The sequence below is a fragment of the Cyanistes caeruleus genome, chromosome 5, assembly GCF_971803275.1.
Source record: "Cyanistes caeruleus chromosome 5, bCyaCae1.hap1.1, whole genome shotgun sequence".
NCBI classification, from domain to species: Eukaryota; Metazoa; Chordata; class Aves; order Passeriformes; family Paridae; genus Cyanistes; species Cyanistes caeruleus.
In genome coordinates, this window is record NC_141705.1 from 11,931,586 (window position 1) to 11,946,782 (window position 15,197).

General features: G+C 36.4%; 1 protein-coding gene across 8 annotated transcripts in view; it reads right to left on the minus strand.

The window, feature by feature from the left end:
* Positions 1–15,197, minus strand: part of KIAA0232 (KIAA0232 ortholog) — a 63,924-nt gene that overhangs the window by 37,864 nt on the left and 10,863 nt on the right. For 3 of the 8 annotated variants that reach the window (XM_086891232.1, XM_086891235.1, XM_086891238.1), the window contains exon 2: positions 7,741–8,244. The exons of 3 other annotated variants lie outside the window; for them this stretch is intronic. In XM_086891232.1, coding sequence (XP_086747358.1) covers positions 7,741–7,971 — 231 coding nt within the window. In that variant the 5' untranslated portion in view covers positions 7,972–8,244. The remainder of the gene's footprint in view (positions 1–7,740; positions 8,245–15,197) is intronic. 2 more of the 8 variants (XM_086891233.1, XM_086891236.1) reach the window with 1 other exon arrangement.

The following is a 15,197-nucleotide window of genomic DNA, read 5'->3' on the forward strand; positions in this document are numbered from 1 at the left end:
AGAGGTGGCTGCAAAGAAATCATGATACTTAGGAGTACTCACCAACCTGGCACTTGAGATTCCATATCTGCTTGTATTATGTAAGCCTTTGTGCGAATACATTAGTAGTCACAACTTAATAAAAAAGGAACAAGCAGCTCAACATGATCACTCACACCAATACAAACACAGCAGAGAGTGTGGAAATAACGTTTCTCAGATAAGCACAGTCCTTGGGAATGAAAGCTTTTCAGCCGAAGGTGACTGTCCTGGAACCCACAGAGTTTGCAGGAATACAAAACCCCTACAAGCCTACTGCTGAGTTCCAATCCCTGCCACTACAATTCCCACCCCTAAAGAAGAACAGAGAATACAAACTCATAGTCCATGATACTCCAAACTTGTCCTGTATCTAACAGTCACTGGACAGAGAAATATAGAACAGATCACTTGCTGCACAAGATAAATGCAAACTAAAAATCAATAAATAAGTTTCCTGAGCCACATGCTTTTATTATAAAAGACATTTCAGCCATCTTCCATTGCTTAAGCGAAGAGGAATCCATATCCACCTAATTTCTTTCGAAAAACTAAAATTGTACCAAAAAAGTTACTTCCCAAAATTTTAATTATATAGTCCCCAGCTATAGTCCCCCATTCCTAGAAAAGGATGGAAAGCATGACCACAGCAAAGTTTTCTTCTATGGACTTTTAAATTTGGTTAACTGAGCTTTTAGAAAGTGGTTTAACTTTTGTATGAATAAGCTTTATGGGCATATTAATTTCAAGATACACTACCATTTTCTAAATATGTTTAATCTGTCCTTTCTTCAGTTTACATGCTTATATATGGGAAGAAGAAGGGGATTAATCCCATTGCTGTAAACATACACATTTGAGTAATCTAAGGATTTCAAATTAGTCATATAAGAAAGTACAGCTAAAAGTCTTGGTCTCATAGTACCCACCCCCCCACCTATTCTTTTCTTCATACACTGACTCCCACAACTTGAAATTTCCATACTTACTTGGGGTCCTGGCTTAAAAACCTGCGGTCAGGAAATTTAAAAAATTGTTCCTACAGGACTGTTAAACAGCTTAATAAGCAAATTATTAACACAAACACAAACTAAACGGAAAATGCTTTGCATGCAAGAAATTTATTTCTACATGTTGATGGTGAACTTCGAAATTTACTGACACTTGTTTACAGCAGTCACACAGCATTTCCCTACTGTTGCTGAACCCACTCTGCATATTGTAATGCATTATGAAAAAATGTGTTTGAGTTACCCAAAAGTATTTCTTAGGGATGATAAAAGAATAGGTGTAATTATACTAGAAGCACACTTATTTTTGTCAAATAGGCATACCAGCCAAATTAACATTTTAGACATGGTTAGCGGAATGAAGAGGACCAAATCTTCATTTCTCCTCCTCACTTTAGGTTATGGATGAGGCACACACAAAACCCCACATCTTCTTTCCCCCAAATTATACATGGGAAAAACTAGTATCTATTACTAGAATATAAATCCAGACATCAGGTCCCTCTACTGGGTTAATATGGGATGGCAGGAGAACAAACAGCCTACATTCCACTTGATCTGGGAACCTAGCAAGTGCATCCCAAGTTCAGTCACCAAAGTGTCCTGTGTCACTAGCACATGAAAGCCAAACATAGACTAAAGGTGGCAATGATATCCCCATCCCAGGGCAGAGGGATAGGCCAAAATCATTTATGGACTTAAAATCACAAGGTAAAGCCCTAAAATATATCACATGTGGACTGAGGTGTCTCTTCTGCTGCTCTCCTCTTAATATAAAAACAAAACTACATTTTGGACTTTAAATATATAATGAAAATGATAAAAAAGCAAGAATAAAAACTATGATCAGAGTCACCAGAAGTGTAACCATTATTCTGAAGACTTTTTCTGCCTCCATATAAAAGATTACCTGAATGGAACTACCTCAAATCAGTCTACAAATAATTAAGTCTTCCTGCAAAAAAAGCTTCCCTGTTAAAAACTGAAAAATCAAAAGCAACAATCTCAACCTGGTCACAGAACTACACAGTTTGCAATGCAATAGCAAATTAATTCTGAGAGTTAGGAAAACATCATCTTTAAAAAAAAAAAAAAAAAAAAAGTATTTTTACTTTTGAGCTTCAGAAAAAAACTGTTAACTTCCAAAAATGAGTTGAAAGAAGTAGATCAAAAGCAGCAGAAGACACTTGATATGGAAAGTATGCATAACAAATGCATTTCGATCTTCCGGCTGCATGACCAAAGGCTTGCAAACAAAGCCTTTATCTCACAGAATGTCTAGCTGTTGGGGTTAGGTTTTGGAGTTTTTTTAAATAAAGGCTCTATCCCTACAAAAAGGAGAACAGTCTACAGGAACAAGTCTATGGCTCTAAACCATAAATTTGGTATATTCAAAATCAGCTAGGCTTACAAATAGTATGTGAAAGATACAACATAGAACACTGATTTTAATATTGTACAAAGAAAGATCAATGAAATAATGTTTCACACAAAGTATACTTTAAGGCAATGCCTTCTGCTTTGCACAGATTATACTATCTTAATGCAATATTTACTGTATCACAAACTGGTTTGAGAACACATGCATCTACAAATATATTCTTAATTAGCATTTAAACAACAAACAAATCTTAAAGCACCTATTTGGTTTGGCACTAAGAAACTAAGAGCAAGGCATTCTGATTAAAAATAGGTCTAGTGTGAAATCAAAATGCTGTCTCACAGTGTTTACATCTCCAACAACAGCAATTCTGTGGGTCTCCAAAAGTTAAAAAAAACTTGACAGCAATTTCATGATTTTCCTCTTAATTTATCATTTATTCCAAAGTAAGTAAATTTAGTAATGAAATGCAAATGATGAAATCATGTATACATGGCAGAAACATTCTGCACTTTATTTACATTAAACAATCTGTAAATCTTTAAATTATGAGGTTTTCCTTAATGGACCAAAAGTGACTAAAAAGTCATTTATTTCAGCACAAAATATCAGTGATTTCCAAACATTTTGAAGAGACCATTGATAGGCCTCAATTCTTAAAAAAAAAATCCCAAACCAAACTGAACCAAATAAACCCCCTAACAAACCTAAATAATGAGTATCTTATATAGCATGGTTCAAGAGATTTTTTTTTAGTAACCTTTAGGCCACGTAGACATCTAATATATGTGTAAATCAATTTGAGAATTGTTCTTTAGAAAGACTGTATACAAGCAACATCTTTGGTTGTAGGAAAAAAAGGGCAAGTCTACCACTGAACTCCTTATTTGTGTTCTTATATGATGAACCTCAACTAGCCACAAAACCCCTAAAACTATTTCTATGAACTGTATCACAGGCATCAAGGAAAATATGCAAACCCAGTTCATACTATCATTGTACTTCCTACTCCATCAGTCAGTACTGGGGGAAAAAAATTCCAAAGAGCTTCCTACTTCCACCCACTTAAACCCTCCCACCAGCAATATCATTGCTGCCAAAGAAACCTGAAGGGAAAGGGAAATTAAAAAAATGAAGAGTACACACTAAGAATGAAGGAGTTCTTAAGAACTTTCACATCTTGGGCTCTTAGACTCACATCCAAAAGTAGCAAGTATGGCTTGAATAAGAATTGTGCTCTGGGTGCCAACAATAACTAAGTTACCTTCAGTACCTGAGTATTTAAAAACAAACAAACATGCATTTAGAGTGTGTATATTTAGAGAATTTTATGGTAATTCTTTATAAGTATGTATAACACATATATAACCATAGCAGTCCTGAAGACACAGTAAAATTTACCATAAACAAGATTCCTTTCTTGGAAATTCTCTATTTCTTTCAAATACAGCTGGGCAAAACATACTGGCTTATAAATTTTCCCAATATTTTAATAGCTATTTCAGTTGAAGCCAATGAGCCATATTAGAAACTGCAAACATTCCATTAAAATTTGGTTGCAGTGTATTAGGGTTTTACTTCCACCTATGTTTTCTGTACTTGTAAAAATCTGCTATGAACTCTCTGGAAACACACAACTTACAAGTCTAACATTTCGTGATACTGAGCCTGAATCCATATAACGATACCCAACATAGACCATTCTAACTGGGCAAGGCATTGAAGTAAAATCAGTAACAAACCCAAACAAAATACAAACAAAAAAACCACCACCCTCATATACATCCGAAAATGGGGAAAGAGAACCAACACAACTCCCCACACACACATTCTTAGTCTTATCTTCTACCCAGACATCAAACTAGCACACTGTACAAAAACAGATAATATTGGAGAAAGCCACACAAATCTGCATCAGAGTAACACTGGAGAAACCCACAGAAGACTGCAGCTGAATCAAGACCAAAACCCACATATTAAATATTAATAACAGAGCAGAAGGGAACATCCTGCTTATTCTTGAAAATAACCCTAAAGATCTAATCAATCAAGAATCCCATAGTCAATCAAGATTCCCATATACTTTTGAAATTCTTATTTTAGCTGTAAAGAGAAATGACTGAAAATGTGACAACAGTGATATCTTAAATAGCTGTGTATGCCTAGTAAGGTTGGGAATGTTTTTTTTTACTTATTTTTGATACTAAATCTTTTTGTATTTACCTGACAGAACCTCAGTCCAGACTTCAAAGTTACATTTCCCTGCTACACTTGATGACACCAGAACACTATAAAGCACTGAAGGAGGACCCCTGAAGCAACTCTAACAGTGCTAATGATACCATCAACATTCTGAGGTGGAAAGATCTTAATGACTCTCTTAGCTTCAGTCTGTAACATTTCTAATGAAGATGACAGTATCCATAAGATTAAGATTTCCTAAATTAGTCCTCTTCACTACCAGCCCACAAAAAAAGCAAACTGCAATGGATTATTCCTATGTATAACCCATTGTAAGGCCACACATTCCTTGTAACCTGCTCTAAAAAGAAGTCACTGCTGTATCTTGAGGAAAAAGGGATGGCTACTCACTATCCCCAAAAACAGGAGTAGACAAGATTATCTAGCAACCTACTGCATCTCAAAAACCTCCAGCAACAGGGATTCTATCACATTCCTGAGGAGGTTATTCCAGTGAATGACTGTTCTCACTACAGGAAAAAAGAAAAAGAAAAATGTTCTCATATCAAGATAAAACTGCTCCCAGTGCAATATGTACCCAATTGCCCCTTGTCTTCTCCACATGAATAGAGTGTTTCAGCCCTCTTTGTAGCTGTCCTCTAAGTTGGAGAGAAATCAATCCAATAAGTCCACCACTGAGAATAGTTCTTTTAATGGAACTTTTCTTATCTTTTTAAGAATTAAAGGAATCACATGGGAGAAATAATTCTTGAGACGCCAAGGACCAAGTCTTCAATGGGAATTAATCTGGGTTAAAGGAGCTCAGCAACTCTTTTACTCCTACATTACTTCTCATTTAGATATTTAATTCCTGTTCTCCTTCTTGACTTCTATTTGTAAACAAGACTAGCCAATGTTCTTCCCCCTTGTCTTAACATTGTACCCATCACCAAAATTGGATTGAAATTGCTTATACGTAAATACATGTTTTAGAGTAAAGATTTTCTTGTTTCTGAGTAACTTCATTAAACCTTCACAAAACTAATTTAAAATGTCAGGCGATACAAAGAATCAGTAAGCATAAGTAAAATAAAAATAAATTTAAAATCCATAATAAATAAATAACAAAACCAGCACGTGTTAAAGATTTCCTCAATTTTCCATGTAAGAAATTCATACTTGCAGGCTTTACAGACTAAGCTATTTGAAAAAGAAATTAGGGAGCAGTATGTTTCATAACAGGTGCATCTGATCATTACTACTGAATGTAATCCCAAAACAAAATTGATATTAGGTCTCAAAACTTAGAAAATGGTTATTTGAAGTAGGGCGAACAAACACCCTAAGTAAAAGTATGTTATAAACAGGATCAAATTCAAGGAGGTGGAAAAAAATCTTCCAACTTCAAAGTCCAGTATTGTTCAGAAGACATCCTGTACATTGGTACCACAGTGCCCACTCAGCAACACAGGTTTTGGCTACACTGTCAGCATGTGGTATTCTTCTCCCTTTGGCTCATTAGGTTCAGATAATCGACTTGGAAAAGGAACAGACACATTCCTTAAAGCTCTGTTATCAAACCCACAAAGGATCCAGTTAAGGAATCAAAATGAGAAATAAACTGAATGAGATTTTCATAATATAGTTACCCTGCTTCTTGCAAAGCCTGATAAAAAAAAAAACTAATTTTAGCACTTCAGTAATTTGAAATATCACAGTAGCAACTTCAAAGTTATGACTGTAGTCTGAAATGGACTGAAAAGAAACAGGTCTTCATTTCCCCAAGGCCACTGGCCTATCTCTAAAGATCCTCAAGTTCTCATGTGGTTTCAATTGGTTTCGTTTTCAATGTCCTCATCCCACACGCTCCTTTCAAACAGGTTTTGGAACCTTTTTCTGCCCCCTTCTACATACAGCTATTCATGCCTGACCAAGACCCACATGTTAAGATACATTCCAGAAAGTGCTTACATTGGGTTTTTTTAATTACATGTAATCATGGGGTTGTTGCTGATGTCACCTACTGTTGCCAGATACATTTTTGAATAAAAAGAAACCAAAAAACTTTTACAGATACAAGTTTTCTGCTTTGCACAAGGGAAGCATGAAGGCTTTTATGCACAGTAATGGTTGCTAAGAGTTCAAAAACTGGCAGCATCTGAGATGAGTTTTTTGTGTTTCAGTTACACTTATATCTATCTCACAATGACCTGCTCTGCTCTTGCTGGATTTTTAAAATTATAAACTAGGTGAGGTGACAATGGAAGTTCTGAAGCAGTTAGGTAGCAATGTCTGAAGTATAACCAAAACAGCAGTAATAAAGAAGGACTAATAATTAAGCTATCATATAATTGGTATTTGCTTTCCTTTCTTCCCACTGTCACCACAGCCACCTTCTAAGACAAAGTCTATATTTAACAGCATCATCAGCCTTTTCTGAAAACACTGTAATTTCTCTGAGTCCTGAATTCACAAAACTCCACTACTAAAAGTATTTCTACAAAGGTGTAAGATGCGGAGAAATAAAAAATAAATAAAAAAATAAATGAAAAAAAAAGGAAAAAGGTATCAAGGCTGAACAGTATGTTCTAGAGCCAAAACTCTCTTACATGCTTTTTATCAGCATTCAGCATTATTTTAGAAGAGATGAGTGATGCATGTATAATAATGCATTTCAAATACCTGAACGCTAAAAAATATTTGGTGGGTGTTTATTCTTTACTGAAAATAGCACAACATGAAATCTATGGGAAATGATGGGAGGGATCTACAAACTACTGTGGAGCTGGGCAATTTGACACAGTTTACAAGAATTTAATTTGTTCACTAATATTCCGATATTAAATTATGCTTATAATCACAAGTAGTGATGGTCTCCATTTAGGACACAGATATTCCAGTGTTAAAAATTCTGATATCAATTTTAGCCACGTGAAAACATTGTTTAATGTAATTGCCCATACAGCAACCTAACTACTTTAATCTCAGTTCACCCATCAAATCTGACTCCTGTGTGGTTTATACCCTCCTTCCACCCACACACTTAAAGACAACCACCCCCCCAACTGAGGCATACCCAGGTATAATACACAAAACATAACTGGTACAAAAACTCACTTTCACTGGACAACATCTAAAATATGTAAATACCTGTTCCTGCAGGTCGTAGTCATAGCTATCATGCAGCAGAAGACTGAGGACATACCGAGTATAAATCATGGCATCAATGCCACACTTCTCTAGCTCTTGTCCCAGCCAGGTCTGCACTGGACCCAAAGCATGTAGCAGAGACATTTCAGAAACAGATACAGGGCCTGGATAAGAGCTTGAGGAGCTTTCAGATGGCAAACCATCCACAACAACTGTACAGATAGGGCGCATGAATCTAGGTGGTTGGCATCCTTATAACGTGAAGCATTTTCTGTAGTTGATTTTCCGTCGATATCTGGAGGTGATTTTCACTCCAGTAAATAGGAGAGAGGCTTGACTTCTAGGACAATCATTTATATTTCCTGGCTGTTAGCCGACTAGAGACGAACATCACTCTTCAGGCATGACCAGTGAATAAACTAAATCCTAATAGCAAACACATATGTAGATGTGTTTTTCTACCTTAATTTCACATTGAGGCCAGATGCAAGTCCCCAGCAGGACCTATAAAGAGGAAAAAATGATAAGTTGTGACAATATGTATCCATACATGAATAATATTAAACAGTGAAAAAAAACACCCAAAGTAGAAAGCAGTCATTTACATACTGCTTACTCCAAACATATTGTACATCTACTCAGCGTCATATTGAAGAGTGACAGAAATTATTACAAGTTGAAAGGTGACTTTTAGAAAAGGTACTTTTTACTGTAGGAAGAGAGACTGTTTCATCAAAGACTTCACAATTAAACTGTTGATTAAAATATATGTCTGACCTAGCTTTATGGGAAAGTTGATATTTTATGACTTCCGCTATCAGCTAAAAAAACCCTACTTCCATAAAAAAAACCAAAAAACAAACAAACAAAAAAACTATGTGGGTTTGAATAAGGACTGCATATATTGCTTCACTAAAAGACAATAGAATCCTACTGTTTTGCAGTGATACCCATTTCTGGAATAGAAGTGTTTTTTTAATAAAACACCGAACTAATAAAATTCATCTGATCAGGAGTTTTATAAATCCTACTACTAAATAGTTACTACTACCTTCAAGTTCATTTTTTTTGGTGGTGGTGGTGGTTTTTGGGTTGTTTTTTCTTAGTTTCAATTATTTGCCTTGTTCCAGCATAGTAAAACATTTTATCATCCAAAATCTGTCCTTCCCTGGAATAACTTCAAAAATTTGAGCAGAACATAATTTATGTGCCAAAAATTAACATTTAACTCTCTTTACACAAAGCATACACCTGTCCTACCTGAGAGCTTAAACTCTACACCATGTCCTAAAATAGACAAACGATCCTAAGACTTATACCACCCACAATCAAAAATCAATCTTGATAAGCAAGGGGCAGAAGGTGCAAGCACCACACACTTCAGCACTCTGCTCTCAAAAGCAGAAAACATCAGCCCAAAAAAGGCATTTTTGGATTGGTCTACTTATCAATCACACGCCAATCTGGCATTTGTGTAGGACTTCTCTCTCCTCTCCAGCTTCTTAGTATGAGAAAACAAAGCTGAAATCCAGGAGATTTCCTGCTCAATGCAGGAAATATCCCTTCACTGAAAGGAAACAAAATAGACTCAAGTGACTAAGCAAAACCTACTCCAGTGTAAGATAACAACACACAATAGACATCACCTGATACAACTATCTGAACTAGATACTGGGGGAAGCATTTCATGTGGGCAGCATGTGTTTTGTGGCCAAACAAAACTGAAAATCAATACATGTCAACACAACAAAAGATGATCATTTTTAGGAGCTTTCTTTACACCACCACCCAGCTACAACTGTATACTCCAGATTTTTCTGAGTTAATTGCAACGTCACCAAAAAGAAACCCATTATGATCAGTTGATACTAAGTTCCCAAAACCCTTTCCCTCTCCTAAAGTGACCTTACTGCTCTGGTTGCAGTGCTCATTTTGGGAAAGGCGATAGATAACACATTATTCAATCTTGCTCAGCAGCATGTTTCAATTAGAATCTTTTAAGTAAGCACAAACAAGGTAGAAACATGCTGCAAGGCACTGGAAGTTACTGCTTCATCACATAACTAGAGAACAGAAAGTCTAAGAGAAGTCTAGTATTGGACCCAAGGTAGTCCAAATCCAAGAGCCACAGGTACAAACTCTTAAGAAGTTCATACAATCTTAATTGCTGAAGAACAGCCTTCCAGAAAATCTGTTTAGTCCTGTTGGCTCTCCATAGCACAGCATGTAATGAATGCTCTCCCCAGGTCAATGCTACAGCATTGTCAGCCCCACAAATCCCGTATTTCATAGATACAGGAAAACTGACACTCTTGATTTATCTTTTCTGAGACATGGTGCACAACTACCTAAAGGTTCAAGGGAACAGGAGCCTCAATCCATCCCATTGCTAGGATGAGTTTGATGCCAGAGCCAGCAAAAGATACTCAGAGCCTGGAAAGGGATCACAGGTCAGCAGGAGAGCACCTGAAGAGCAGCACAAAGGAACTTCTGCCACTCCAGCCAGTAAGTCAGGTCCATTTGGAACCCAGCTAAAATGCCTCTATGGAAACATGCATAGCAAAGACAATAAAAAAAAATAAGTTAGAGACATGCGTGTGCCTGCATGGCTATCATCTTATTGGCATCACTAGGACATGGTGAGACTCCTATGACTGGAGTGTTGGAATGGAAGGATACAGGGTGTTTAGGAAGGACAGGCACAGGAGACGAGGGGGTGTTACCCTCTATGTCAGTGATTGCCTGAAGTGCACAGAGCTCTGCCTCAGAACAGAAGAGGAGCTGACTGAAAGGTTATGGGTCAGGATGGAAGGGAGGGGACTGGCAGAGACTGGGGGTCTGCTTACTCCTTACCCAGGAAGACAGAGCTATGAAGTCCTCTACAGACACATAGGAGCAGCCTCATGCTCACAAGCCCCATTCCTCATGGGGGACTTCAACCACCCCCAGACCTGTTAGAGGTGCAACACAGCAGAGCATAAGCAATCCAGGACCAGGAGGTGCCTGGAATGTGATGACGGTGATACCTTCCTTCCCTGAGCTAAAGAAGCCAACAAAGAGAGGCGCTATGCTGGGTCTCCTTTGCACCAAAATGTTGGGGCTGCTGGGGAACGTGAAGCTCAAGAGCAGCCTGGGCTGCAGTGACCATGGAACAGTGGAGTTCAAGAGCCTTAGGGCAGCAAGGGAGCACAGGAAGCTCACTGTCCTGGACTTCAGGAGAGCAGTTTGGCCTTCTCAAGGATATGCTCGGTAGAGAGGCCCAAGAAAACTGGTTAACACTGAAGGATCACATTGTCCAGGCTCAGGACTGATGCATGCCTACCAAAGGAAGTGGGTCACCAGCCACCTGCGTGGTTGAACAAGAAACTCCTGGACAAACACAAGCAGAAAAATGAAGCCTACAGAGGGTGGAAGCAAGGACAGACAGCTTGGGAGGAATACAGAGAAACTGTCCAAGCAGCCAGGAATGAGGTTAGGAAAGCTAAAGCTGTGACAGAATTAAATCTAACTGACTTCACCTGGTCAGCTGAAGTGTGTCTTGCTTTTATTACATGGGGAGAGAAGGAAAAGACAGCAAGAGAGAGACAGATTATAAAAAGGAATTATGAAATCAGACAATAAAATTTTTGTAATTTGTTAGGCTTTCCAGCTTTTTTGAATATCGTCTTCAGTTACTTCTTTTAACATGCACTAGAAATCTAAACAAATTTATTAAATATTATTTAAGAGTTCTCATTTTACATATCTCAAGTACTTTGTTTCACAAATGGTCTTAAACATTTCCATTATGTTTTAGAATTAACAAAATTTCATACAGAGTATTTTTCCATCCCAGTACTAGAGAGACTTTCCGTATCAAATTAATACAAGTTACTAAAAGAGCAAACATTTCTGCTGATAGATGTGAAACTTAATTTTAGAGATAACACCTTCTGACAAGTAAGTTATTATCCCTCTTAAATCTATTTCACACTGTCTCACTAAAAATAATTTTTCCATCCTCACAAGGCCAGGGCTAATCTGAACAGAGGGAGCACATCACATCCTAAATACTTAGAGGAAGGCTAGTTATTTTAATTAAGTCAGAAAGAATTCTCCATTTCCAGGTTTAAAGTATGACACATGGACATGCACTATAATAAAAAAATTTAAACATCTGTATCAATACCTTCTGAAAACTACTTTTTATTTACAATGTAAAAAATACACGTTAAAATTATTTCAAAATAATTTCTCCTTACTCTACTTCTTAGTATATTTTTTCCTTTTAAGTAACCTCCAGTTTTTGCAATACTAATCAATGACATTAACAAGGTCACACTAGAAAAACTGTCAGCAGCTTAACCACTAGAGACAAAAGAACCAAGTTATGAAACATCTTCTAAAGGAGTGAGAACACAACATTGTATAAACACTCAGATTTTTCAACTTAAGACTGTCTTAGAATACATATATTTCTTAAAATTCTATTCAGTGTGATAGACACTAAATACTCTTTTGATCTACAATAGACAGCAGAAGAAAATAACTAAGCCTTAGTCTCCTGAGATCCAGCTGTGGCAAAGCAACAACTTTAAATAACCTATAGCAAGCAACAGAAAGGAGGATCAATGATACAGAAAGTGACACTGGAGCTCTCCAGATTTGTTCCCTACAACACAGTTGTTCTTTCATGGTAATAATCTCTTTTGAAGACTAAGTAATCTAGTCTTCCCCATGAAATAACTGGAATATGGGTTCTGTCCTAACATATACAGAGAACTTTTTTTAAAGTTTTTTACAATAGTGAAAGTAATACAGAAAACTTCTTGTGGCAGTTGTGTCTATGGGACACAATCAGAGATTAGCAAAGAGTGCTGTAAAAGAAAAGTATAATTATATCACTCTTCAATGAAGCTTGATACAAGCACACCAAGGAAGTGTTAATGTATGGATTGTCAACAGAAAGACTAACTAAAAGTTCATGCCAAGCAAGATAATTTCATGTCTTTAACAGCTTTTTTTCCTCCACATTCTCTTTCATACTGTTAGAAAACAGTAATCAAAGCCAAACCACAAAACCCACCGAATTTATCTAAGGTAACCTAATGTCTATTTTATCAGCACCAAGAAGCCTCTGAAAATTGTGTATCTATGCAGCAAGGTCCCAAACCAACATTTTTTGTAAATTAAAAAAACCCAAAACAATACACTGATTTAACAATCTTTCAAGTTTTCTTAAATAGCAACTTCCAAAGCAGTAGAAGATATTGGAATAAGACAGTAAAAACTGTACCTTTTACAACTGTCCTATCAGGTAAACTAAGGTCCACAGACAATGTATTGGAAATCATAAAAGGTAACTTGAAAAGGAAGCAAATTGTCAGCAGGCTTAAATTCACTACACTTCTATATCACCAACTAGGGAAAAAAAGTTACTGGATTACATATTGAAATAAATTGAAAACTAATACGCTGTTTATTTGCATAACCTGCAACTGAGTCCCTAAAAACTCAAATTTACTCTTTACACATTACTGCAGGGAAGCCAATCTCTTGGATAATCTATAGATGCTACTTTTCCTTCCTTCAGTTCCCAAAAGGGAAAAACATCTGTGTTTCCAGCATTTCTTGCTGCCTACTGCTACATGTTAACAATTAGACCAAACACATTCTCACACAATAGTTAAGTAAAAACTACTGTTTTATACTAAGTTTCTTATTATTCTTTGAAATACACCAGTGCATTACACAATTCAAATTAACAGCTCTCATTTCAAAATTTTCTCTCCACTTTGACATTGTATGATATTTATTCAATGAACAGAGAACAAAAAAAAGATTATATATATATATATATATATATATATATATATATGTAAATATATAAAAATATGGATAGAAGTATCCACCTTTTTTAAACAGGACAATGTTTTTCAAAAGAATGTTTTTTCCCAGAAGGGTTTTATTAAAAGCAAACAATATGTCCTCTCCCTGGCAACTACAGGTAGGGAAAAAATATGGAAATCCTAATTAGTATTAAAAAAAATAAAAATTTTATCAAGTTTGGTCAATAACATATTAAAACCACATACACTGTGCAGCAAATTCCAGTCCCCTTTAGAAAACTGATAGTCAAAAGTATGATCATATTATATATTTATGTCATATTATATATATTATATGATGGCAACAGAATTTCAAATTGTTCTTCTATATTATGGAAGAATCCACAATTTTACCCTAATTTATTTTGTGTCTTTCCACACAAACACTGAACAGATCCTTAACAGACAAACCAAGCAACTACACACTGGGAAAGGCACTGTCAAAGCCCAAAACCAAAGCCTATTTAAAGTCTAGCAAACAATGGAATCTGTGTGCTTAATAAATTTCACATGGTATTTAAAAGACATGTGAATTCAGAAGTAAGAGAAGTTATTTTTTAACCACATTCCTTGATAATCTAAGAAATTTGGCTGTGTAATCTTCAGAGCAAGGACAGCTTTTTTATGCACTGGTGATGTTTGATGTTACTGCACAACAAACAGCAGGAGCAGCAGCTTGATTCATAACCAAGGCACCAAACACCACAGAAATATTGTTCTGCCATGAGAAACAGAGATTAAATACCTGGCTGGAATCAAAGCACTAAAAGTGGTCAGAAGCAGCTCTGTGAATCAACTTTAAATATACATAGAATCATCTTTTTTAAGAAGCATTACCAAGAGGTGCAAGAGTGACACAAGTGTTACTTTTAATGGCTTTATGTTTTATAGGGTACTGATGTCTGATGAGGTTGGACTTATGGTTCTAGGATAACTCAAGCCAAAGGACCTACAGGGGAAACAGAAACCAGTGTGTGGGTGTTACTGCAGGATTTTTTTTCCTTACAAATCTGCAATCTTATTTTCATAACACTTATCCAAATGAAAATCTGAAGCTGCTAATCCTGTATAAAAGCTTAATGGAATTACTCAAAGGATTCAAGAGCTACCATGTAAGCCTCAGTTACTTAGGTTAGCAAAGAAAAAGAGCAGATATAATCAAGATGACACCAGGGAAAGTCACCAGCACAGTTCTGAAGTATTCTGCTCTGGGACCTGCATTACCTGATAAATTCCTAAGTGGCCTGGAAGATGAGATGGGTGACACAGTTTAGAAGCTACCAGAGGACAAGTGATCAGGGATAGCGACTACAGAGCAACTGAAAAAATATAAAAGAACATTATGAAACTGGACTGGGCAATAAAAAGGTAAACAAAATTCAGCATAGACAATTTTGAAATGGGGCATAGGGGCAATGACTACCTGATGCTATTCATGCATAAAACAATGAGTTGTGAGCTATTAATCCATGTCTCTCCATGGATCGAGATTGACTGTTCAATGTTTATTTTTTATTACTAGAAAGCACTAATGAGCTAGGTAAGATCTACATACAAAAATTTGCACAACAGCTAGTAGAATTCCTTGCA